This window comes from Rattus norvegicus, chromosome 3 (genome assembly GCF_021556685.1).
Source record: "Rattus norvegicus strain SHRSP/BbbUtx chromosome 3, alternate assembly SHRSP_T2T, whole genome shotgun sequence".
Taxonomy (NCBI): domain Eukaryota; kingdom Metazoa; phylum Chordata; class Mammalia; order Rodentia; family Muridae; genus Rattus; species Rattus norvegicus.
In genome coordinates this window covers 55,440,478-55,467,597 of record NC_141536.1, presented here as the reverse complement: position 1 = coordinate 55,467,597, position 27,120 = coordinate 55,440,478, and the positions used below count along the sequence as shown (strand labels likewise).

The 27,120-nt window shown below is 39.0% G+C and overlaps 1 protein-coding gene across 2 annotated transcripts in view; it reads right to left on the bottom strand.

Moving 5' to 3' along the window:
- Positions 1 to 25,737, bottom strand: part of Hat1 (histone acetyltransferase 1) — a 47,668-nt gene extending 21,931 nt beyond the window's left edge. Inside the window, exons 1-4 of one of the 2 annotated variants that reach the window (XM_087651237.1) lie at positions 25,414 to 25,737; positions 24,138 to 24,242; positions 6,277 to 6,352; positions 5,333 to 5,453 (exon numbers count right to left, since the gene is read on the bottom strand). In XM_087651237.1, coding sequence (XP_087507363.1) covers positions 5,333 to 5,453; positions 6,277 to 6,352; positions 24,138 to 24,242; positions 25,414 to 25,471 — 360 coding nt within the window. In that variant the 5' untranslated portion in view covers positions 25,472 to 25,737. The remainder of the gene's footprint in view (positions 1 to 5,332; positions 5,454 to 6,276; positions 6,353 to 24,137; positions 24,243 to 25,413) is intronic. The other variant, NM_001009657.1, reaches the window with a different exon arrangement.
- Positions 25,738 to 27,120: the final 1,383 nt, after the last annotated feature.

The window sequence follows — 27,120 nt, the reverse complement described above, 5'->3', positions numbered from 1 at the left end:
AAATATTTTACAACTCAGTCTTGGAGAGCTTCTAAAATATATACTGGATTCAATCTTCTTAAATACTTATTATTTTATGTGTATGAATGTTTTGTCTAAGTGCATGTCTTGTGCACACAGAGATAAGATTACTGGGTTTAAAATGTTTCTTCTGTTTCATGTAGCCAAGGCTGGCTTCAAGTTTACTATATAACTGAGGCTGGCCCTCAACTCCCATTCCAATCTTCCTGTTTCCACCAAGTAATGGAATTACAAGTGACACCCATTTGAGTTTTTTATTATTTTAATTACTTACTTTTTAAAATTTTATTTTATGTAAATTCTATTCAAAGGATAGAATATTAGATTTCATTTAGAAATTTAAGCCATGGTGAGAAAGTCCTAAAGATATTTCATGGGGCTGGATAAATGACTTAGTGGTGGTCAATAGTGCTAGCTGCTCTCATGTAAGCAATTTTGGCTTGTGTGAATGTCTGGGTACCATTTGCATACCTGGAGCCCAAGAAGGCCAGAAGAAGGAGTCAGATGCCTTGGAAATGGAGTTGCTGGTGATAGTGAACTGCTATGTCTGCCTGGAAATGGAACTTGGTTCCTGTACAGGAGCAGTCAGCCCTCCTGACCAATAAGGATATGCTTTCTCATTATGTCCATTTACTTCCAATGTTTTGTGCTTTGTCTGTTACATAAGAAAATGTTCCTATAGAGCTTTTTTTGTTTTCCTTCATCACTGTACAAAGCAAAATGCCTGAGAAAAACTAATGTTACAAATATTTAATTTGCTTTTAATGTATACATTATTTACAATAACCTTTCTAGTACCTTATCTTAAGCAGCAGTGTCTGAGTTTGCCACTGGTAAGTTATTTTTGAGATTGCAATTAAAGGAATGTTAAGTAAGTGGAATGTGCAATTTTTTTACTTGGCTTAAATGTCACAAGATTTAACATTATTATAATTCTAAGAATAACTAGGATAAGCTATAAAAAGTAAAAGGAGTTTTGTTTCTTTTTGATTTACTCACTCTCATATTGTGAAATCCAGCTTTAAGTGTGAAGTCTTAGCATGTGACCCTTTCACTGGTCTATTTATGCTCATTTATGTTTCTGACACTGCCTTAGTGTTTTACTACTCAAATGAGCAAGATGAAGCTACAGTTTTACAGCTTGGATGATGATGGGTTTAAAGAACATTGGTGCATTAGACTAGGTAGGTAGATCTGGTGGTGAAGTGCTTTGCCTTGCAAGGACTTGGACTCAAGTTCAATCCTTCACACTCATATAAAAGTCAGGCTTAGTGGCATGTATTTAAAAGCACAGTGTTGTAAAGGCAGACATACAGATCTCCAGGGCTTGCTGGCCAGCCAACCTAGCCTACTTGGTAAGTTCCAAGCCAGTTAAGACACTGCCTCAAAAATTAAAAGAAAACAACAAAGGTTGCCAAAGCCTGAGGAATAACACCCGATTATCCCCTGACCTCACATCATGACCTACATGCACACACATGCATGTGTGTATTTATATACACAAAGGTATACAATAATTAGTCTATAAAGTACAAAAGACTTTCCAATAGCTAGGCCTAGTAGTAGAGGCCTATAACCCTAGTTACTCAGATGGCAGGTAAGAATCCCACCATCAAGACCAGCCCGGGTTATATAATGAGTTCAAGGTACTCCTGAGCCACTTAATAAGACACAGTTACAAAAATAAAAATAAACAAGTAGGGCTATAGCTCAGTGGAAGAGGGCTTGTCCAGTGTATGTATGGCCCTAGACTCAATAATCAGTGCCAGAGTACAGGTTATTTTCCTATAAAGAAGTTAAAGATTCCAGGAAAAAAATTAAGGTTTCATCTGTGAAATTTAATCTTCATTAGGAAATTAGGAAACAAGAATAAACTAATTGAAATTTCATAGATAACACAACTTGTCTATGCATCTCAATCAAATCTCTCCCAGAAATATAACTAGGGAAATGAACAAACTTAATTTATATACTTCTTCATGAAAAAGTAATGAAATTACCCCAAGAGAAGGCAGAGGTATTAAAAAAATATATTAATGTAACGGGAGCAGTGAGATGGCTCAGTAGGTAAGGGTGCCAGACACCAAGCAGGACAAGTGGAGTTCAAATCCCAGGACCCATACCATAGATGGAAAGAACCAACCCTTACCAAGTTTTTCTCTGGCTTTCACACATGGGCTTTGGCAACACACACACACACACACACACACACACACACACACACACACACACACACACACACTTGGTGTTTTGGGTGTTTTTTGTTTTTAGGTTTTTTTGGAGACAGGGTCACATTCCATGTAACTCTGGCTAGCCTGGACGTATACAGACCCAGAAGGCCTTGAGATGCAGTTATACCTGGCAGTATCACTATTTTTTAGGCAATGTATTATTTTTCCCCCTAGCTTCTCTCTCTCAACCATCAAATCTACTTCAACCTAGAGAGACAGACAGTGCTAGCCCCTTGCCAGGAAAGCTAGTCCTGCCCTTTGCCTGGGCAAAGCAAGAGAGCAAATCCTGATGGTGCTGGCTCAGGAGAGCTGGCAGGCTGGCTAACTCAGCCACCACCTAAGATCCAGATTCTGGGCTTTGAGTTGGCCCACCCCAGTATCTACCCCATTTGTGAACTGCTGGAGCACATGAAGGGACAGGTCCTGCAGATCCAAAGCTACAAGGATCTCATGTCACAGGGCAACAACAGGATATCCAACGAGTCCCAGTGAGGTTCCAGTATTGATAGTGTAGCAAAAGCCAGAGGCCTCAAACCAGACCAATGATTCACTGCAATGAACATTTGCAAGTAAAGGTATTTGGGCAAAAGGGAATTTTATGTGACACACTGTGACATACTATGGCTTCTACAGCAAGATTGGTGTGTGTGTGTGTGTGTGTGTGTGTGTGTGTGTGTGTGTGTGTGCTTGTTTTGTTATTGTTTTTATTTTTTGTTTTCTCTTTGGGGAAGAAAACTTAAAATCCTGATCTTCCTACCACTTCTCACTTCCAGGATGCTGGGATTACAAACATGCTCACATGCCAGCCCAGAATTAGCTTTTTAAAATAAGAATTATATTGTATTAATTCACTACCTGCTTAAAATCTACAAAGGCTACTAACTCTTCTTGCCTTTTACCAATATCTTACCCTGGCACAGAAATCCCAAGGTTCTGTAAAATGTAGACTTGCCATTCTCTTCAACTATCCCAGCAAAATATTTCTAATACCCTCTGGATTTATAAATTGTTTATGGTAAATTCTATGAGAACAAAGAATGTTTTATTTACTGTATTTTTAGCATCAAGAGCATAGGAGGCAAGGCTTAAGAAACAGCTCCAATGTTAAAAGCAGAGGACCTGAGTTCAGTTCCCAGCACCCACATTGGGTAGTTCGCAGCTACCTGTAACTCCAGCTCCAGGAGATCCAAAGACTCCTCTGGCCTCTCTGAATACCCACCTTCACATGCCATATACACATAATTCATAGGCGGCAGCAGCGGAGGTAGGGACATGTGTGCACAGGAAGTCCTTGGGAATGAGCATTTATCAATTTATCACTGTAAACTAGAACAGAAGAGACCAGCATCCTGTGCCCACATGAATCACTATTCTTAAAAAGCAAAAGCAAACAAGCCAAAAATAAAATAAAACAAACAAAAAAGGTACAAGGGAGAAGGAGATCCTTCCTTAACACTAAGCAAATGACCTTTCACCGTGAAGCAAGTAGTAACCTCACAAAAACACTGTACAAGATTGATTGATTATTCTTAAACTTAACATAGTCCTTTTAATGGAAAACCCTGGTTTTCAGAAATGGAACAGTTAAAAGTTAGTGCAAATAGCTATTTTCACTACACACAGTATTTGAGAGATTTATCAATAACTAAGTCAATAGTTCCTTTGGAAGAAATCAATTTAGCACTATCAGCTACAACATTAAATCATTCACACAGATTCACAAGCACAGACACCTCAAATGACAGCGAATTTTGTACTGTACAAAGGAAAACGGCCATATCTGATATCAGAATACTTAGTATTAAATATTTGGAAATCTGGGGAAATTTAACCATATCTAAATAGAAAAATCTACTGAAAACCTCTATTTTAATAATTTAGTCAATGCTGGTTTAGATGGAATTTAGTTGCAAATATTCACTTATACAACTATAGCATTATTTACAATTAGCTTTCTATCAGCAAAATTAAAAGGAAATTAAGAGATATAAACTATGAGATAAAGCAAATGTTAAGTATAATTGCATATCACTACTCTATCAAGCTTGGCAATTTTAAATGTGACAGAAGTACAAAAAAAAACAAAAACAAAAACAAAGAACAAGTAGTACTCAAAATATTTCTGGTTCTTTTTTTTTTTTTTTTTTTCCGGAGCTGGGGACCGAACCCAGGACCTTGCGCTTCCTAGGCAAGCGCTCTACCACTGAGCTAAATCCCCAACCCCAATATTTCTAATACTAAATATGATACTTTCTTCTGTTAAAATTGTTTTACTATTTTCTGTGTATGGTTGTTCTGTCTGCATTTATGTTTGTATACCATGTGTGTGCCTGGTGCTCAGAGATTAGAAAAGGGAGTCATCTCCTACAGAGTTACAGACAGTAAGATAATCGCTAAGAATGCAACCCTGGTGTTCTGGAAGAGCAACTAGTGCTCTACCTGCTAATCCACACGGCCAACCTGAGACTATTTCTTGATAAATATTTGAAGTGAAAGATATACCATGTTATTCTGCATTGACCATTACCATAATATGCATGTACTGAATGAACTCCATAAATATATAAAACTATTATATGCCAATCAAAAAATTTCTAAAACTAAAACTATTGCAGGCTTCTCTCATCCTGTATATACATTGCACATAATTTAATTAAACATATCAATATACTATGCTTCTAATTGTTTTATAGGTTGTTTTTAAAAGAAGTTCCTCATGATGATACTTAACTGACAGTTAAGGGAAAGAGAAAAACATATAATACAATCAATAGGATAAAAACCACAAGTTAAAATAAAGCCTACAGAAAATTGTTAACTTCTATGTCTACAATAAAAGCAAGTCAGTATGTAAAGTTCTGATCATCAAAGTGAAGGTTTTTATAGAGAAGATTCCCTCAGGAGATAAACAGACTCAGGATCATGATCACAGGATTAGAGAAAAGACAGGCAAAACACTTCCTATACCCGAAAGACTCATCCTGAAGCTACATTTCAGTCTCCTTTTTAGAACCTTAACAAGTAAACCCTCTCTTACACTCAAGTAGAAAAGTTAAAATATATGTACTTTTTGTTCTTACCTCCACACAATCAAAGTTCTCATCAACTTTAGATGCATATTCAACACGGAACATAGTTGACAGGCTACCAGCAATATAGTACAACAAGATCTTCAGGCCCTTGTAACCAAAAGCAGTTTCACTGAGATGAAAAAGCAAAAACAAAAAACAGCCAAAATAAATGTTTGCCAAGTCATCAAAAAGTATTAACTATTTAAATAAAAGCAAACTTAAAATCATACAATTACCTGTGAAGTTAAACTATATTCCAGGACATATTTAAGGTTGTTTCTAGAGTCTGGGAAGATGGCTTAATAGGTCAGAGTACTTGCTGCACAAGCTTAATGAGTTGAGTTTAAATTGCAGCACCCACATAAAAAGCCAGTTATCTACGCATATAACGCCAGTGCTGTGGGGAATGGAGAAAGGAGCGTAGCTGAAGCTTACTGCCGCTGGCCTAGGTGTCGGAGCAGGACACCAACATCCTCCTCTGCTTTCTATACACTTACCTGCACACGTATGTGTGCACACGCAGTTTCTTGATTGCTTTTTAAATCATTGACTGGAATGTTCTACCTTTCAGGGGTTATGTTATATTGCAAGTAGTATGACAAGAGGTAGGCAAAACTAAAAATAATTATGACTATTAAGTCTAGATTGTGTGAATCTGAATTCTAGACACATATATCCTTAGGCAATTGTTCAAGTCTACCAATGCACAAAGTAGAAATAGAATGGTTAATACTGCAGTCAAAATTAAAATATACATGTTTGTAGTAGTAAAATGTAGGTCTATACAGAGAGGTGCTCAATGTATAAATTATTATCCTAATATACATTTTAAGATAAACATAAAAAATAAGTTAAAGAAAATAAAATCTGATTCTAAATCCTAAGAGAAAAAAAGTTTCTTCTCTTCTTCCTTTTTTTTTTTGCCATATTAATTTAGCAAATGTGTTACTTACTCATCCCCAAAGAGTTGATGGGTATATTCAGGAAAGAAAGTTCTAATGTCATTCTCAAGATCTTCAGGAAAACGAACTGTTCAAAAGAATAAAATAGATAGACATTAAAGGTGACAGGCATTTCTACTTCAAGAATTTCACTATTGTAGGACACTGCCAACACTTATTTCCCTTACTTAAAAGGTTTCTCTTCCTTACACTAAAGCTCAGTATCAAAAGCCTACTTATTCTAAATTTGAGAAACTCAGTATGACAAAGGCATGTGATTTAGTTTTTACTTTTCTATATTTCATGCACAATGAAAGAGGAAAACAATCCCCAAAAAAGGATAGTTTGAGATAAGAAAACCTACAGCATCTAGAAAACAAAACCAATACTGTACAAAACATTCTAATAAGTTTGACAATGTCCCTAACATGCCATTTGGGTGGGGGGGGATGGGTCCCCACGCACGCTTGCTTATGCGTGTGTTGGTAGTGGTGGTCAGAGGACAACTATGCAGCTGGTTCTCTCCTGCTCTTTATCTGACTTGTGATGACTGAACTCAGACTAGGCTTACTTAAGCCATCTTGACAGCCTTTGACTTTGAGATGACATTTAATTTTTTACTGTTGTTTTCCCTCTCTTAAAAATAATGCTGCTTGGGGGCTGTAGAGATGGCTCTACATTTTAAGGATATTGGCTGTTCTAGAGAGCCTGGGTTCAGTTCCCACCCACAACAAAGCATCTCAGTCTGTTAACTCCAGCTCCAGCGGATCCTATGCCTTCTTCAGGAACCAGGCACTCGTGTGATACACATACATATGCACGGGCAAACTATTCATATACATAAAACAAAATAAATTTTTAAAAATTAAAAGTAGCCAGGTGTAGTGCCACACACCTTTCATCTCAGCACTCATGACACAGAGGCAGGTGGATTTCTTTGAGTTCGAGGCCAGCTTTGTCTACATTAAGCAAGTTCCAAGATGGGCAGAGCTTTACACAAAGAAAATCTGCTTCAAAAAATAAAATAAAAAACAATGCTTCCGGGGGCTGGGGATTTAGCTCAGTGGTAGAGCGCTTGCCTAGCAAGCGCAAGGCCCTGGGTTTGGTCCCAGCTCCTAAAAAAAAAAAAAAAAAAAAAAAAACAAAAAACAAAAACAAAAACAAAAACAAAAAAAAAAAAAAAAAACAATGCTTCCTAGGCCTGGGGATACAGCTCAGTGCCAGCACGAAAGAGACCCTGAGCTTAATCCCTACACTGCAAAACAAGCAAGCAAATAAAATGTTGGAATGATACTCACTAATGTCTTACTCTACTTTTATGATAAATATATAAGAGTGGAACTATTTGTTAGTAAAGTACCAGCACTAATCTTACTTTCTTTTTCGTTTTTCAAGACAAAGTTTCTGTGTGTAGCCCTGGCTGTCCTGGAACTGTCTCCATTGACCATGCTGGCCTCAAACTCCCAGAGATATGCCTGCCTCTGTCTCCTGAGTGCTAGGATTAAAGGTGTCACCACCACGGCCTAACAAAATTGTTTCTAATGAACACTGCTTAGATGTCTTGCAACACCAGCATCTACATTAAGCTCCCATTTCCTACAATCTTGAGAATGCCCCCAACTCCTATCTCAACCAATTTAAGATGGAAATGATTGTTTGTGTTGCTTCACTTGTATAGATACCGTATAGATTTGTATAGTATAGATACTGATTTACTGGATACTTTCCTGATATAATTTGTTATAAAAAATTATGAAAAGTCCTAGAGCTTAGACTGATGACATGCCTCAATGGGTAAAGGCACTTGATTCACCCAGATAGCCTGAGTTCAATCCTAGAAAACCACTTGGTGGAAAAAGAAAGCCAACTCCCACAAGATGTCCTCTTTTCCACAAGTGCCATTTTCTACTGCTTCCAAAAAGAATTAACTGAAAAAAGAATGTAATAATTTTTTGGGGGGGAGGGGACTTCACAGGGGAGAAACCACAGGATTTCTCTGTATAACCATGACATGACCATCCTGAAACCCACTCTGTAGACCAGGTTGGCCTTGAACTTAGAGATCTACCTGACTCTGCCTCCGGAGTGCTGGGATTAAAGGCACGTGCCACTACTGCCCAGCAAAATGTAGTTTTTGAAAAAGTCCTTACACCACTAAAGAATGAAAGCATAAATACAGATGAAAATTTTCCATAGCTGTCATGGTCAATGAAGTCATTTAATGCATGCAAAATATCACCCAGAATACCACTTTACAGAAGAGGTAACTTTCTCTATGGTGGCAGTCACCTTTTCAAGGGAAAAAACTTATCATCACACACTGTGGTGAAAACTAATAGTCTGTGTTCACTGAGTGATTCAATGCAGTATAAAATCATTGATGATTCATGAAGCCTTCTTACCTTTTCCTAAACCTAATCAACTTTTAAAATTTTACAACTTATAGGAAACACAAAGAATAGAGAAAATTCAAGAAAACACAGGTAAAGACAAGTTCAGAACATAGATCTGCATAATTTTATATACTAACATTATTCTCTCAAATTAATGATCTAAAGAAACTGATATAGGAAAGATTGACAGTTTTAAATTAAAGGACATTAAGAAATTACAACCCAATGGAAAACATGGGACTAGTTCAGGGCTGGAGTGTTCCCTACCAAGAGCAAGGTCTTAATTAGGTCCTCAGCATCACACAAAGAAAAATAAATACAAATAAATAAAGCAACCTTGACTAGATCCCACTTTAAGAAACATTTTTGACGTTTTGGTTATGAGCCCAGCTTTTAACAGCTAAGCATCTCTTCATCCCCCTCCCACCACTTTTATTAGTAAAGAAACTTAAGGATAGAACCAAAAAATCACATATTAGCTATGATAATGGCATTATGTTCATGTGTACATATGAAGACAAGTTTATGAGAAGATATCTATGTACAGAAAGCTACTTTCAAATAGTTCACCAAAAATACTAAAGCAAATACAGCAAATGTTAATTATTAAAGTTGTGCTGTATTTTATATTTTCAGTTTTTAGATGTTTGACATTTTTTTACTCTAAAAATTGAAAGAAAAAAATAAAAAGAAGCCTAGGCAAATACTGCCCACTGTTAATCTGAAATGGGCTGGTGATACAGCTTAGACAGTATGAAGTTTGAGGTTGAGTGTCACAATAATGCATACATATGTGCAAACTCTCCTGGACAACAGGAACATTAATATTTTTAAATCTTTAAATGCAGTTGTGGCAGCATGACAAGCAAATCCAAATGAGCTCCCTATGACACTATGGACTCAATTATACAAGAGGAAAAAGTAGATGCAAAATGCCTAAATTATTATACAAAAGGAGTTATTTAGTGATGAACTATGGGTAACTTTTACTTTCACTCTTTGTTCTGCCCTTTGTAAAAATTCTGCAGAATATATTACTCCAATAGACAGAGTCAAAAGATGGTGAAATAAATCTAGTGTGGCAAGTACATCCACAATCCCAGCACAGAAGAGACTAAGGCAGAAGTAGTGCAAATTCATGGACAGGCTGAGCAAGGGTGAGCTATAGGTCAGCCGGGCTACACTGCATGGCCAATCTCAAAGTTTAAAGGAGCAGGAAAGAAACCCAACACCTTCTCTTACCCACTCTCAACCAAAAAAAAAAAAAAAAAAAAAAACCCACACAAAAAACAAACAAAAAAACAAAACAAAACAAAGCTAATTAAAATCACTAAAACTTTTCTTTTCATGAAACCTGTATAACTCAATTATTTTAATGGTACCTGAGTGCTATAATACCATAGGTCTTAACAACAAATCTTCCTTTTAAGTAATATTTCTGTAACTTTTAGAGAAAATACATAGAAGATATAATTAAGCTGGGAATGGTGGCAGAAGATTAGGTGTTCAAGGATAGACTTGGGTATATACTGAGGTCCAGGACAGTCTACCGTGTGTCCTTATCTCAAAAGACTAAAATTAAGGAATTAACAAAATGTTAATTTAGGGACCTGGAGAGAGGTCAGCGGTTAAGAGCACTGGCTGCTCTTCCAGAGGTCCTGAGTTCAATTCCCAACCACCACATGGTGTCTCAAAACCATCTATAATGGGATCTGAGGCTCTCTTCTGGCATACAGGTGTACATGCAGATAGAGCACTCATATACATAAAATAAAAAAAAATCCTTAAAAAATGTGAATTTAATCAACTTTTAAAGCTTAATGACTATGGTGGTTTGAATGAAAATGGCCACATGGGATCATGTATTTGAATTCTTGGTTCCCTATTTGGTGGACTGTTTTAGGAAGAATTAGGAAGCCTTGTTAAAGGAAGTATATCACTGAGGGTAAGCTTTGAAGTTGAAGAAACCTATATCAGGCAATTTCCCTCTCTGCCTCCACCTTTTATGTAAGATATAAAGCTCTCAGTTACTGCTCTAGTACCATCCCTGCCTGCCTGCTACCACCATGATGATCATGGACTAATGGTCTGAAACTATAAGCAAGCCTCAATTACATGCATTCTTTTATAAGTTCCCTTATTTGATAGCTTCCTGCTGAAAGACTACATTTCTCAGCTTCCCTTGTGGACTACAGTAGTCATTTCTGCCACTATAATGGCTTTACTTTGTAGGCGCTTTGGACAAACAAACACACTGACAAAGTAACCCCTACAATGAATAAATATAGAACTGCCTAAGATCAAACCAAACCTCTTTACAGCTGCCCTTTAATAATCTAACCTATGTTGCAAAAGACCCAGGATAGTAAAACTGAGCCTACTAGTGTCTCAAGCCTCCAGACAAACCTCCCTGGTTCTCATACACTCCCAGGCTAATAGCAGGCCAGGTAGGACCACCCTTTTCTCCCGAGCAGCCTTTTATCTTCACTCTCTCACCTAGACATTCTGACCTACGTGAGGGTTCAACACTACATTCAACCAACATATACAACACACAACATGGTAAAATGCTAGGTCAAGGCAATTATGAACCTAACATGGAGGCACCCTAGTTAGGTACTAGGGCGTCACTGAAGCTTAATTCACTAGCACTTTTGGTCAAAGGCTTCACCACATGAAGAAAGTTTGGCTTTAAGAATTCTGAATTCTCCACTGGCCTACCATTCAATCAGCTCAATCAGCCAAGAGCCAACAACCCCGCACTGGCCCTGCAGTGGCTTAATCCTTGAAATGTATAGGCTGGGAACATCACCTTACTTTCCAGGCACATTTGCTCATTTCCAGACTTGAAGGATGTTGTGAACAACTATGAATCCAGCCTACACCTTGGTCCTGAGTCCATCCACGGGTTCCAAATTTTCTGTGCCCAAAGAAACTTATTTGCCTATTTGAGGGCTAATTTAAAGGGGCTCCAATTAGAATTTAACCCTTTCAATTCAAATCTGGCTTCAATATACACTTGACAAATGGCTGATTTGGGTAACTACATAAGATTGGAACGGTAGCTTGGTCCAAGGCCCCTCCCCCATAGAACTCACAGTTTACTTTATTCCTCAAGACTAGTTTACAACCACTCCCAGAGTCAGAATGCCTGACACTGTATCTGCCCCCAAAACCTGCATTTCCTTAGACCTCTTTTACTTTATGCTTTTGATCGATCTACTAAGTTTCTGCCTCTCCAAACCTAGAAGCCCCTGCTTGTATCTTTGACAGCTAAGAGGTAAGAGCGTTTCAGGTTGTCTGCTCCCACCTGCAGGTACACATACACTCATTATGGATATGCACATCACTGGGTTCAGCCTACAGTGCTTTAAATGTCTTTTGGGTATGTATAACATTAAAAAGTTGTTTCACACTGTACTATTCTCAGAAAATGGGTTCTAGATTTGGATTTGGGCCCATCTGTCCCAGACCCAAGCATGTTTAAAAGTTTTCTGGAGTCAGAAAGGTACCTCACTCTGTGATAAGGAAAAGGAGAAAACAAAACAGACCAAGAAAATACATTGTGCTTGAGAACAACTAAAAAGTAAACTATTTCCTATAGAGGTTACAATTGGCAAGGTGTTTAACTCTCTTTATTCTCCAGCACCTTTTGATGGTTTTATTCATTTTCTTTAAAGCTTTTGTAAAAACATTTTTAGTATTTTAAAATGTATAAGTTCACTGAGTGGGATTTTATAATCTTCATTTGCTGTAACATATCATGTATGCAACTTGGATTCCTTGGGAAAAGGGTACGGCACGGACACCCTCACCTTTGTACACCATGTGGCCGATAACCACATTGGAGTAAATAACAACTACGTGCCTTGCTGCCACCTTGGCATCCACATGACTCAGCTACTACCTTCTCGAAGGTTAAAAAAAAACATGACTTCACCACCATCTTCGTTAAAATGGCCTTGTGGTATAAATCAACCAGGCAGTACCAACCAGACCCACTAAGCTCTCTGCGAAGCCTTGCAGCTCCCTCCCTTTTATTATCACCAGGCATCCAAGATGGTTTGTTTTAAAAATCAGTCATAAAAAAACTGGCATTTCATAAAAGTACTTATAAAAGGATTAGGAAAATGAGGTTCTCAGTCTCTCTGTGGACTGTACTTATAGTTTAAAGTTTATTTTGATACCAAAGGATCTTTACATGGTACATACAAATGTAATTTATTTACAAAGACAAGCTTGGAAAGAGAGACCAACTTTTGTCCCATCTTAAAAGTCTTCTGTTATCTATCATCACACAGTATTCTGTATATGTTGTCAAAGTTAAGCCTGAAACAGGTAAGTCAAAACAAGTTTTAATTTAAAAGTTTATTTAATAAAATAATATTCAGCATCAGGTATACTATAAAAGATTAAATGACTGAGTAAAATGGGTTACATTTACAATATACTTGCATAGCAAGACACCCCAAAGCTCAAGTGGTTCCCCTGGATAAAGCACTATCCCACCAGAGTTAAGTTGTGGGCTAGACTCCTTACAGGACAAGGACAAATAGGAAATAAGACCTACAAGAAATCCGCTGCTTCTGTCTCCAGCTATGTAGGCCTGACCAACTACAGTTATATAGGCCAAACAAACAAACAAACAAAAAAATCAAAACCAAAACCCTCCTCTTTATGTAAAAATGATAGGGAATGGATTACTGCCTAATGGAGGATCTTAGAGTGGACACCCACATCCTAAATGTCTCAAACAAAGAGGCAAATCACTCTGACCTCAATGTCTCTGGAACTGACATAGGAAGATGCTGTGACCAGAAAAACCTTGTACATGTAAGCCTACCACCTGACTGGGATGGGACCTGCATGCTAGTTTAGTTGGTCATGCCCTCTACCTTGGCATTGAATCCTTCCTCTTAGCAAAAGCTAATTCCAAGATCCATGCCCTAACCACCCATGTTCCCTCAGTAGTGGAGGATGCTAGATATCCTGTCAAACTCATAGCTTTGAAAAGTTATTTAGAATATCCAAGCAGTATCTTTATCAGTTGGTTTTGTATTTGTAGACTCACCAACAATTCCGTTAAGTGACATCCCAGGCCTTTACATTCTGTAGGATGGTAAGAAAGAAGGAGACTCTCCAACCTGGGCTCACTTGTGATGTTCTAAGACTATAATCTAGCCTCTATGCAGATAGAGAGCGCCAGGGCGAGTGAGGGCCTGAACTATCTATCACCTTAAAGCCTACAAGAAGTATCCACGTTTTAGCAGTGATGCTTGCAGACATTTTCTAAGAAATTCCAAGAGCCAGCATTTGTTAAAGCTTAATTGAATTTGGTTATCTCACTTTATAAATTATGTCTCTAAACAACCAATCTATTTTAAAACAGAACATTAAGAAATACCCTTACTGCTGTCAGTACATGGGTGACCTAGAGATCTAACAATCGGCAGAAGGAGCAAGAGTTGTCTTAGCCTTCATTAATTCAGTTTATGATTTACTACAGATTTGATATGACAGCTTTCCTCTTTCATCTGTTGGTTGAAGGTATAGAATGAAAATGTAGAGTTCTTTTTTTAAAGGTTCTGTTAAAAGGGTTAATTTTAGAATACTCTATAAAGTTAATCATTTATTTTCAACAAAGCAGACATTGCCCCTGGAAATACACTTTTTAAATTTAAAATTAAAAAATTTTTTGAAAATAAAACAGTTACACTGTCTCTTGGAATATAGACACAACAATTTGATGTTAACAAAAATAAGTATTGTCATGTTTTCAAACAGTAGATATGGTCATTTAAGTTAATAATCTTAATTTAAAAAATTACCATATCAAATTGTTTCTAACCAAAAATTTTGTTTTACTCAAGATAATATTTTTGTTCATTAATAGCTGGTATTGTTAATATTTGAAACATACAAAGAGCAGTTGTTTATGTAAAAGCAAGCAATATCACCTGGACATTTTCTGTTTAGAGTCACTCCTTGGATATTGACTTTAACTGATTTCTTTTACAAGCTTCCAGGTGCCTGCTCCTTATGCAGGAGTCTGATGTAAACAACGAGCTAATTCCAGTTATCTTATCCTTCCACCGAACTCTAGTTTGTGGTTCAGTCAGTTCTACTATTGCATTTAACTCATTTTAATCTTGATGTAAAAGTTTTCCTTATGTAACTTTGTGCCTCCTAATATTCCCCACAAAATTATACTCATTCCTCCTGACTTCTGTTCTGGATATTTACCAACTGTTAACTTTTATCATGGCCCCTTGGATGGATCCTCTTCTGCTGCTAGTTGTTGCTCCCCTCCCTCACCACCCTGTCAGCCTTGAGGCAGTTACTGAGAGAGATGTCCCAACCCCCTAAGCGGTTCAGGGGACCTCTAAGGGGACCAATGAGTCATGGGCCATCCAACACATCCCTTTTCTTGCCTTTTCTCTGGACACTGTTTTGGGACTTAGAACAAAAACCATTCATTAGCTTAACATCTTTAAGGATCAGCTCAATTCCTTGATTGCTGCAGTACTCCAAAATTGAAAAGGACTATATCTGACTACTGGAATGGGATTTGTGCTTTCTTCTGTGGATATATCACTTCCAAGCTAACAAATTCTAATGGGGAGAAAAGGGTTTATCCAGCTTATACTTCTACAGCACTGTCCACCATTGAAGGAAGTCAAGGCAGAACTCAAATAGGGCAGGATCCTAGAAGCAAGAGCTGATGCAAAAGCCATGGAGGAGTGCTGCTTAATGGCTTGCTCCCCCCAACTTGTTCTGCCTGCTTTCTTATAGCACCCATGACTACCAGCCCAGGAATGAAACCACCCACGTTGGGCTCCCCCATCAATCACTGAGGAAGAAAATGTCTTACAGCCAAACATTCTGGAGACTATTCTGACTCTAGTTAGTGCATCACGCTGACATAGAACTAGCCAGCATATCCTATGCATGGGCTTTTGGTTCCCTCCCAATCTGGCTCATTCCTGTGATCATTCCTTCCTCCTTATTCCATGCTTATGCTTTACCCTGTTTTTTAAATATTTTACTTACTGAACTTCACTCTATACCCAAACAAAATGTTCTACACATGCTCTCTCAATAGCTTGTACACAACAGCTCCATTTGCTCCTGATACATCTGCAAAAAGATCTTTTAAATGTTGTGGAGAGACTTTGTTAAAAGGGACCTTCATCCCTTTTACCCCAGGCTAGCTACAATTTTTTATATTATTCCTCTGCTTTCTCCTGTTCCCTTCCTTTGATGCTCTATAGCTCCCTGCTACTTCAGCTACCTCATTTTGGTGCAACAGTCCTAGCCAATGGGACAAGTCACTGTCACCCTAGATCAACTCTGCCCACTTTATCCCACCTCTGTTCCTTCGTACCCCTCAACTTTCTAAGGAAACCTCTCAGTTCAGCTCTGTAACTAAATCATCTGCTTACAGCCCTCTAATAATTACTTTCCAAGTCTCTTCATGAACACTGGAAGGCACTCACCTTGTAAGACCCCTGGTACATGACCAGAGTATCTCTTCTTTAATAGATCTAGAACTATCCCTTCCTGACAAAACACTCCTCAGCAGAAAAAAAACTTAATGTCCTCTCAAGAATTAGGAATGATAATTTCTTGCTGGAAGACTATATTTCCCAGCTTCCCTTACAGGTTAGAGAAGTCATTTCCACTCCTATAAGGAGTGTCTTCCTCTTTAGACATCTTGGCCATCCACACACTAGGGTAACAAAGCATCGCTTCATTATGAGTAAAATAGTCCCAGACTTAGCATCTTTCTACTGTCTCTAATAATCTAACAGTGGTCGTGGTATCTCTTCACAGCAATAGAAAAGAAACAAAGACAGAAATTGGTAACCGAGACTGGGATATTGCTGTGACAGTCCTAACCATGCTGCTTGTTGGAAGAACGTAGATTCAGACTCTGAACCGGGAAAGCTGTTCAATGTGGTAAGCAGGGCAAAATGGACCATCCTGGTAGAAGTGTGGAAAACAGTAGTACTGAGAGCAATGTAGACTATGAAGACTTAGCTTACAAGGTCTTAGGACCAACCTTAGCAACTTAGCTAGAGACCATTCTTATAATATTGACAAAGAAATGTAGCTACATTTTGTCCCTGTCCTTAGAATATGCTGGAAGCTAAAATAAAGAGTTTTGGATTAATGATGTTGGCAGAGATTAAGAGACCCTAGTATTTGCTATGTTACATGGATTAGTGATCATGTAGATCTACAATGATAAAGAAAAAACAGGGCCAAAACAAAAAACAAAAAGTACAGTTTGAGGAGAAAAAGAGTACCAGGAAATTCAATGTTGGAACCAAATTCTGTGCTCAAAGAGAGTTTAGGAGAAAACGATTAAAGGGAGTGGTGTCTTCTGCTCACACTTTTGTGACTGTCTGAAGTATATAGTTTGTGTATATTGATAGAGCTCTTTTATAACTAAAGCATTTAATTTTTTGTACTAGAAAAACTTTTGAATATTTTAGTTCATTGTTCAGATATGTTAACTTAAGATTAGTTTAATTACTCAATTAAACTAATGAATAGCTTTGGATACTTTAAAAGAGCTCTAAATTTGCTTGTATATAAAAGCTTAGTTTGAGTTTTCCTTGTTAGGGTCAAGGGTGTCTTCTTGCCCATTAACAGCTGTAGATAGACTTAAAGCATCTGTTTGTTACTGATAATAAAATACTAAGTATTATTAAAAAAAAAAAAAAAGGGAGTGGTGTCCTGGGGCGAGACCTCACTTAGCTAAACTTCCAATTTGTTATTCAACAGGGAAAGCATCAACAAGTCAAAGTTTATGCAAATGTAATTCAAGAGGAGGAGCCAGGATCCAGTCTGAGCAGGGAACAGACTAGATTACTTTAGTGCGGTATTCTGGCTTCTGTGGTGGAAAGGGGTTTTCTCCGAAGTCAAATAAAGCTGCTTGAGCCAGGCATATAGGAGGGGAGTCCCTTCATGGAGGTTCAGAGAGGTCAGTGTGTAAAGTTACAAAAGTTTAACTTGGATTGTGTTGGAAACTCTTGATATTGGAGATGCCAGAGACATGGAATATCTACCGAGGAGACTTGCAAGCAGGGTGTGGAGCCAGTACAGAAATTTATTGCGTCAACAAAGCTGGAAAGAGTGACCTTTGACATCAGATGTGTTATTGGGGTTTGGAGTGTGCTCTGCTGGGTTTCAGTTTTGCTTTGGTCTAGTATCTCCTCACTGTACCCACCCCCTTTTGTAATGCATATAGAACCACACAGTGTGTTGGGATATGTAATTTGATTTTTTTTAAAAGGGGCTATAATTAAGACATTGCCTTGAATCTCAGCAGATACTTTGAACTTTGGCACTTTTTAAAGTGTTGCCGGTAAAGGACTATGATAGACTGAATGCATTTTGCATTATGATATGGCTACAAGCCTATGGGGGTCAGGGAGTAGAATGTGGTGGTTTGAATGAGAATGGTCCCCATAGGCTCACTTATTTGAATGTTTGATTCCCAGTTCAAAGACTGTTTAGGAAGGATGTGATATGACCTTGTTGGAGTAGGTTATGTCACTGGGGTGGGCTCTGGGGTTTCAAAAGCTCATGCCAGACCCAGTCTTTTTGACTCTTGTAGACTAAATGTAAGCTCTCAGCTTCTGCTCCAGTGCCATGCTCGCCCACCTGCTGCCATGGTCCCCAACATGATTATTGTGGACTTACCCTATGAAAGTGTAAGCAACTCCCCAATTAAATGTTTTCTTGTATAAATTGCCTTGGTCACAGAATTTCTTCACGGCATAAGAGTAGTAACTAAGACACTTCCTAAGGCTAGTCAACTGACAAATGGAGTACTTTCTCCTCTTATATTCTCAAAGATATCAAATCTATAAATACCCCTTTCTCCCCAGTAACTTTTCCTTGTCTGGTATTCTTGGCATCAAAAACTGAACATGTTGCCCACCCAGATGGCCCAGTAGTTAAAAGTACTTGCTGCTCTTGAGCAGTCTGCCTCCCAGCACCCACATCAGGGTGCTTACAATTGCTTGTAAATCCAGCTCCAGGGAATCCCACAACCTCTTCTAGCCTCCATGTGCACAGATACAGACACACAGATACACAGAAATAAAAATAAAGTCTTTTAAAATTATCTTATAATAAGATTAATATTTAATGAAACAGATATCAAATATAAAGCAAGATAAGAAGTTAATGAGAGGACAGAGATGATGAGATGTTTTTATTACCAGAAAGAGAGGTGAAATACTTTAGAACAAAGAGTTATAAATTCATGGATGGGGATGTAGCTCAGTTGGCAGACTGCTTGCCTAAGATGCACGAGGCCCTAGGTTTGATTCCTAGTACCACAAAAACTGGACATGACATCACATGCCTATAATGCCAACACTCAAGAGATAGAAAAAGATCAAGGACATCCTGAGCTATTACATATCAAGTCTGAGGCCAGTCTAGGACGAACAAAACCCATTTAAAAACAAAATAAATTTTAAAAGTCGATTTTTAAAAAAGATTCAAGTCTTAATCTAACGACTAGACTACATTTAGCTCAGTAATAAATGCAATTTTTAAGAAATTAACTTGGGGCTGGAGAGATGGCTCAGGAGCTAAGAGTATTTGCTGCTCATGTAGAGGACCTAGGTTCAGTTCCCAGCACCCACATGGTAGCTCACAACCATCTATTTCAGGCAATCTGACTCTCTCTCCTGACCTCCAAGGGCACCAGGCAAATACAATGCACATATATGTAGGTAAACCAGTCTTACCATAAAACACAGAAATTAAAAAAAAAAAGAAAATGAAGAAACAAACAAATCTATAATCATAGTGAATGACAGAAAGTTATAACAACCTCTATTTATTTATTTTTGAGTCAGAGTCCCACTATGTAGCCCTCTGCCTTCAAAGTGTACCACCATATCTGACCTCGCTTCTGTCCAAATAAAGTTCTAGGAATAGGATTGGACAATATTTTAGTGATAAAGCATATGGTTAGCTTATGAAGACCCTAGGTTCAATTCCCACCCAAGGATGAAATTTTTAAAGTTCTAAAATAGGAAAAGCTAATTTGAGTATAGCAGTCTACAATGGCAATCAGCTTTCAGAGGCTAAGGATTGAAGGGAATGCAACAAAGTTCTGCTGGCTATGACCACATACTGTTGCTAATGTCAGAGCAACACTAATAGAATGAGCTTATCTAGAACCCAAATCTTGGCCTCAAAATATTATTCACTAAAAGAATCGAGGGCCTGTTGGAAAAATGTTAATTCCAAGACTATGAAGACTAGCACTCAGATTCCAGACCCCTTAACACAAACCAGGTGTGGTGCACTCATAACCTCAGAGCTGTGGAGAACAGATCTCTTCACAGGAAGATCACTAGACTGGCAGCCAGTCTAGCAGAAAAATAGAGCTCCATAGGGAGAGACCCAGTCTCAAAGAAAAAGTAGAAAGTGATATGTGTATCAGTACATATGCATATGCCACACACACATAAACATCCCCTCAATCCTACTACTACAAATATAAAAATAGCAAAAAGCATTTGAAAAAATGCTGACAAGGATATAGAGAAATTGAAATTTTGTGCCTTATTTGTAGGAATGTAAAATGGGTGTAGTAGCTATAGAAAACAGTTTGACAGTTCCTTTAAAAATTACAAATAAATATGCCTGGACATGTAACTCAGTTGGTAGGACGTTTGCCTAGCATGCAAGAAGTTGCATGTTTGACCTGCAGCACCATATAACTGAGGTGGGATGGCAATCGATCACCTATAATTCCACCACAATGAAGATGGAGACAAAAGGATCAGAAGTTTGGGGTAGCTCAGCAATAGAACATTGGTGAGGATGCATAAAGCCTAAAGTTCAATAACCACTAACCCTTCACACATTCCCTAAACCACAATGAACCAACAATCCAACCTCTCTGTTAATAACCAAAATCCAAAGCTAGATTTTTGCAGAGATAACCACATAGCTGTATTCATTCACAATAGCTAAAAGGTGGAAGCAGCCCAAAGTCTATCAACAGATGACTAGACACACAAAGAATGGATGGACACACATAAAGATGAATGCTATAAATTCATGTTTAAAAGAAATTATGTCATACTCTACAGTGTGAACAAAACTTGGTAGCATGTTAAATTAAAAAAATAGTCGGGGCTGGGGATTTAGCTCAGTGGTAGAGCGCTTACCTAGGAAGCGCAAGGCCCTGGGTTCGGTCCCCAGCTCCGAAAAAAAGAACCAAAAAAAAAAAAAAAAATAGTCACATAAAGCAAGTACTATATGATTTCACTTCTATGGTATATCCCAGACAAATTCTAGAAACAGAAAATAAAATAGTAGTGGCTAGAGTCTGGGGAAAATGGGTATCTAATAGGCACAGTATCTTAGTTTGGGTTTTATTGCTATGAAGAAGACACTATGACCACAGCAACTCTTATAAAGGAAAACCTTTAATTAGGGCTGGCTTATAGTTACAGTTTAGTTCATTAGAATCATGGCAGGAAACACAGAAGGAGATAGATTGTATTCCACACTGCACATAGTCAAAGTTCATCCCCACAGTGACACACTTCCTCTAGCAAAACCACACCTCCTCATAGTGCCACTCAGGATGGACCTACGGGGATCAATTACAGCCTGGCCCCCATAGGCTTCTAACTATCCATTATCATCATGGCAGGAAACATGGCAGTGTTCAGGCAGACATGGTGCCAGAGATGGAACTGAGAGCTCTACATCTTTTTTTTTTTTTTTTTTTTTTGTTCTTTTTTTTCGGAGCTGGGGACTGAACCCAGGGCCTTGCGCTTCCTAGGCAAGCGCTCTACCACTGAGCTAAATCCCCAACCCCGAGAGCTCTACATCTTGATCAGCCACACTGGGCATAGCTTAAGCACAGGAGACAGTGACACACTTCTCCAAGGCCACACCTACTCTAACAAGACCACACCTCCTAACAGTGCCACTCCCTATGGGTCAACCATTCAAACAGGTGAGTCCATAGGCCATACCTATTCAAACTACTACACAGAGTTTGAGTTCTACAAGATAAAAAAGTTCTGGAGACCTACCAATACACATAAAAATGGTATGACCAAATTCTTTTGTACACTAACACACAACTATAGTCTTAACTATCTAGGAAGCTGAGGCAGAGGGATCACTTGAGCCTAAGCCAGTTTCATAGCATAATCCTATCTCGAAAAAAAAATGTAGTGATAGTAGATTTATACAATATGCTTTTCACACATGTAGGGGAACAGATAATGCATAGATAATATTAACATGATTTTTAAAAAAGCCAGTTATGTTAGTGGACACTTATAGTTGCAGCACTACTCAGCTACAAGAGAAAAAAGAAAAAAGAAAGTAACGAATGTCAAATTATGTTAAGCAGAAAAACCAGGTTATAACAACAACAAAAAATGGTGACAGTATGGGTACTTTTGTGGGAGGCAGGGTCAGTGTACTAAAGAATAGTACATTCCATTCCCTTCATCTGCCTTGACCTCTCTACGCAGCTCAGGCTGGCTTTCAACTCCTGATCCTCCTGCCTCCATGTCCCAAGTGTTAGGTACAAGTATAGACCACTATAAGTAGAAATATATGGATCCCCAGAGTTTATTGCCCTACCATCCTAGCAGAAATTGCCAGCTTGTAGTTCAGTTAGAGACCCTGTGTCAAGGAAATACAGTGGAGAGTGATATAGGAAGAAAGTGGATGTTCTTCACTGGCTTCTGCATGTGTGCACAATTTGCACACCCACAAACATATATGTATGCATCATACATGGACATTTGCAAGCTTCAGAGAAAGCACACTATACAACAGAATGCTAATTTTAGAAAAATAATGCACAAAAAATACAATTTAGGAGTCTCTGTGTAATGAGGGTTCAGTAAACTATTACCTTCTCTGTCACTTTTATTGTATTTGTTATATTGGTTCTAGTTTCATTTCTGGTGCTGTGATAAAACACTGACTAAAAGCAACTTTGTAGGGGAAAGGATTTAAATGGCTTATGATTTCAGATCCATCACTAAGAGAAGTCAGGGCAGTAACTCAAAGACAGGTCTGCATTTTCTCTCTAACCAGAGACTCTAAAAGAAAGTACAACAGAATCTGTGTAAGATGTTACTTAACAGCTACCACAAGCTCATCCTTAGCTAGCTTCCTTATATGGCCTAGGATCATCTGCCCACAGTACACAATGGGCTGGGTCCTCTTACAACATTCAAGACAATCCCCCACAGACATGCTCACAGGCCAATCTGATCTGGGCAAATCCTTGAATTTAGAGTCCTTTCTTAGCAGACTCTAGGCTGTATCAAAGTGACAGTTAAAACTAAGGCAAAGTTACTTTCAATAACAGCAGCTAGCAATTGCTAAGCATTTTCTACATGTCAAGTATTTGCACTGAACTTCATAACTAAGGTTGAGTACTCTCAACTACATTTTAAAGAGGAGAAAACTAAGGTATGGAAAACAAGTTACAAACATATTTATCTTTTTCTACTTAAGCACAGTTTTAGTAAACTTAGCTTTGCCACAAACTAATTTTGAAACATTTCTATTGTGCATAAAAACAAAATTCAAATTCAAGCAGTAGTGGCACAAGCCTTTAATCAGGAGGCAGAGGTAGGCATATCTCTGTGAGTTCAAGGCCAGACTGGTCTACAGAGCAAGTTCCAGGACAGTCAGGAGCCAGAACTACACCGAGAAACCCTGTTTAGAACAACAAAAATAAATAAATAAAAGTTAAAAAATCCATACCTACTTTGTTCTTACATTTAGCCTGGGCAATGATGCTTTTGAGCATTCATGAATTTCTACATGACCAACACCTTCACTTCTCTTAACAGACACCTAAAAACACTACTGGCTCATGCAGCTAATGTATGCTTGTTTATTTGTTTGTTTTAATGATCTACCATAACTGGGGCTGGAGAGATGGTTGAGAGGTTAAGAGTTCTGGCTGCTCTTCCAGAGGTCTTGAGTTCAATTCCCAGCAACCACATGGTGGCTCACAACCATCTGTAATGGAATCTGATGCCCTCTTCTGGCGTGGCTGAAGACAGAGCACTTATGAACATTATGAAAAAGTACATTAAAAAAATTTCCCAAACTAAAGTTATATAATTTTAGATACATACCAGCAATACACGAATTTCTTTCCACAACCTAACCAACACCTGTTATTGTCTATGATATTTGGAAACAAAAAGTATTAAGCTGAGATCACACATACTTGACTTTCTGCCACAGTATCTTTCCCATGTGTTAACTGCCATCTTTCACCTACCCCTTCCACAGCATATACTTAAAACTGCCTAAAATCTCCACGTTCAACCAATCCAGAAAGTACCTGTTACATAACTGTCCTAACACCAACCTGTGCTTTGTATTTTAAAAGCTATGTTTACAGGGCTGCACATAAAAATCCCTCTGAAATGATGTACGCACCCAGTTTCAGCTCGATTGCTGTGTTGGTGTTACACTTGTACTCAGCCAGTTTCTTCTCCACCGCACTCTTATATTCCACTAGAAATTTCTCCATTGCACCAAACCCTACAAGAGGTTTTGAAAGGTTGGTTCAAAGTAATTTAAATACCTACAAGCAGGATTTTTATTAGAAGTGAGATAAGGATAAGATGGAAATACGCCAAAACAGTACAGATCACTCTCCATGAATCTTTCAATAAACGAACTACACACAAATGCCTCAAAACACAGAAAACAAAACCACTTTTAAGACAGGCCTGTAATTCCACCATTCAGGAGGCTGAGATAGGACTAATCTCCCTGTTATAGAAATGACTTGTAGGGCTAGAGAGATGGCTCAGTGGTTAAGAGCACTGATTGCTCTTCCAGAGGTCCTGAGTTCAATTCCCATTACACATGGTGGCTCCCAGCCATCTGTAATGAGATCTGATGCCCTCTTCTGGTGTGTCTGAAGACAGCTACAGTGTACTTATATATAATAAGTAAATAAATCTTTAAAAAAAAATGACTTGAATACACTGTATCAACCCCAGTTCTCATTCAACAACTCAGGCTGAAGAAGATGGTTAATTGAAGGGCACCAAACTTGGAAGTGGTAGGGCTCAGATATGAAGTTTGATGTAATTCTCATCATACAGTAACTCTTTTATGGTACCTGCGTGCTTCAATATCCTACTTGACAGCTCCAACCTAGTACAACGACGAGCAAATTCAAACTACATAATTTGTTAATCCAGTCTATCTATAAAAGTAGAGTGTTTAAGATGTAGCAATATTAATGTAAAGGAACTGAGGGGAAATGACAGAAAACTGTCATTCATAAGACACTTCATAGGACAGGTAAAAAAAAGAAAGTACATTAAACAGCCTCAATACAGGCCCAGAGTAGTAGCAATTTAAATGCTTTTAAATATTAAAAGCTAGAAATGAATAATTGCAGAGCAAGAGAATTCTACTACATGCAGTACAGAAGTTCCATTCTAAATGAGAAGTTTGGCAGTGTAGAAACGTTTTTTAAAGGACTTCTAAAAATGATCTCAGAAATCCTGAAGGGTATGAGAACCAGAGATGTGCCCTGAACCAGGGCAGGGCAGCACTGCGCTCGCTCAGAAGTTGGCTGTGAGGAAGGTGGGCAGGGCCCTGGAGAGAATCAGCTGGCGGGAACTGGACCTTATAGGCTACATTAGGGCGACAGTGAGCAAAGGGGAACGAGGTGGGGAAAGGCCCAGAGACAGACCTCGCTCCACAAGTCGAAATTGCACGCTCTGCCTCGAGCTCAAGGCCCGGGGGCCCATGGGAGGCGCCGAGCGTGTGGACTGGGGGCGAAGGCGCTGAGCGCGGCCCACCGGGAGCCAGCCTCCGACCCTCAGTGCTTCGCGGAAAGGAGCGGCCTTCTGGAACCTCGGCTAGAGCTCGAAAGTTCCAGGCGGCCACTGTCACCGCCGCCTCAACGTTCTTCCCCAGAACCACCCGCCTCCTCCCCTTGCTAAACTTTTCCCGGGAACTTACCCGCCATTTCCGAGCTCTGAGCGCCCGCGGCTGAGGAAGGACAAATCAACCCGCGCGCTCCCGGGCCGGAAGTGACCACAATGACTTACGCATTTCCCCCGCCCATCCTCGGCGAGGCATGAACCAATGAGAGGAAGAAGTTCCAGGCGCACGGCGTCGGAAGTGCCTGAGGAGGCGGGGCAAGCACCGTGAGAAGGCGCGGGGCGGTTGCCTAGCCACGGCTGGTGTGGAGACCCTCACTAGCTTCAGCGCCCGAGCCGCTGCTGCTCCCTGGCCGCTAGGGACTTGCTTGGAAATTAATGTGAATTCTGAGACAGCTTAAGGCGATTTTTCCTCCCACCCTTTGGCCCGAACGCAAGTTTTTATGTGGAGGTTTCATTTCGAAGTTTTAAGCTTTTTGTTTCTACTTTACCATAATCCATTTTAAAGGGTTTCTCTGAATGCTATGTGTGTTTTGGAGCTGGGTATCCAACTGATAAAACGCTCTGCCACTAACCCATTATATACTCTTTGTGCTTTCAAAATGATAAATAGTGCCATATTAAAGCACTCAGGGACCCAAGATGGAAGACTCCCGAAAATTGTGCTCTGAACACACGCTTGCATGCACAACTAATAAAAGTAAAATTTCAAAAAATACTTGCTTTTGCTCTTAAGTTTTCTATAGAACCATTTAGCTCACCAAAAATGGTTACTAACACTACTTGAAGTGGCTTGGTTTAGTTGGACTTGTCTGAGGTCCTAGTGGCTTGAACTACATCACAGGATGTACCCGTTTTTAATCGTGGGCCTTGTTATTTAGTTGCTGTTGGGATTTTTTTTTTTTTCACCCAGAGGATAATTTGCTATTTATCCTCACAATAGTATCTAAACACCCAATTCCCTGGTGTCAACACATTTGGTAATACGCTTTAAAATGATGCATGCTATATCTAAAGTTGATCTTTGGTGTATCAGGTTTCTCTAGAAAAAAAGGAACAGATAGAATGAACTTATGTTAAAAGATGTTTACAGCCTTGGCTTATGTGGTACACTTGGAGAGGTCAGACAGTGGTTGTCTCACAGCAAATGCCAAAAACCTGGTGGTTCAGTCCTCAGAGGTAGGAGCCTCAGCCCAATCTGCCCCTGATGACCTGAGGAATTTCTGGAGAGCTGCTGAGGAATCAGTAGCAGCACCTAAGAAGGCTAGGCTGACTTCATGACCAGCTTCAAATTGGCAGTTAAAGAGACTAGGCCTAAATCTATGTTTCCAAGACCTGGACAATTCCAGGCTAGTCCAGACCTCAGAAACCGGCCCCCTGCCACCTGGCCTGAGGCAAGGGCAATGGGTCAGCAGCAGTTTCCAGACTTCCACAGCAACAAGTTTCCAGTCCCCACACCCCAGTAATGGAATGTCCGTAGAAATGGACCCAACAGATTGACATAGAGGTCACCT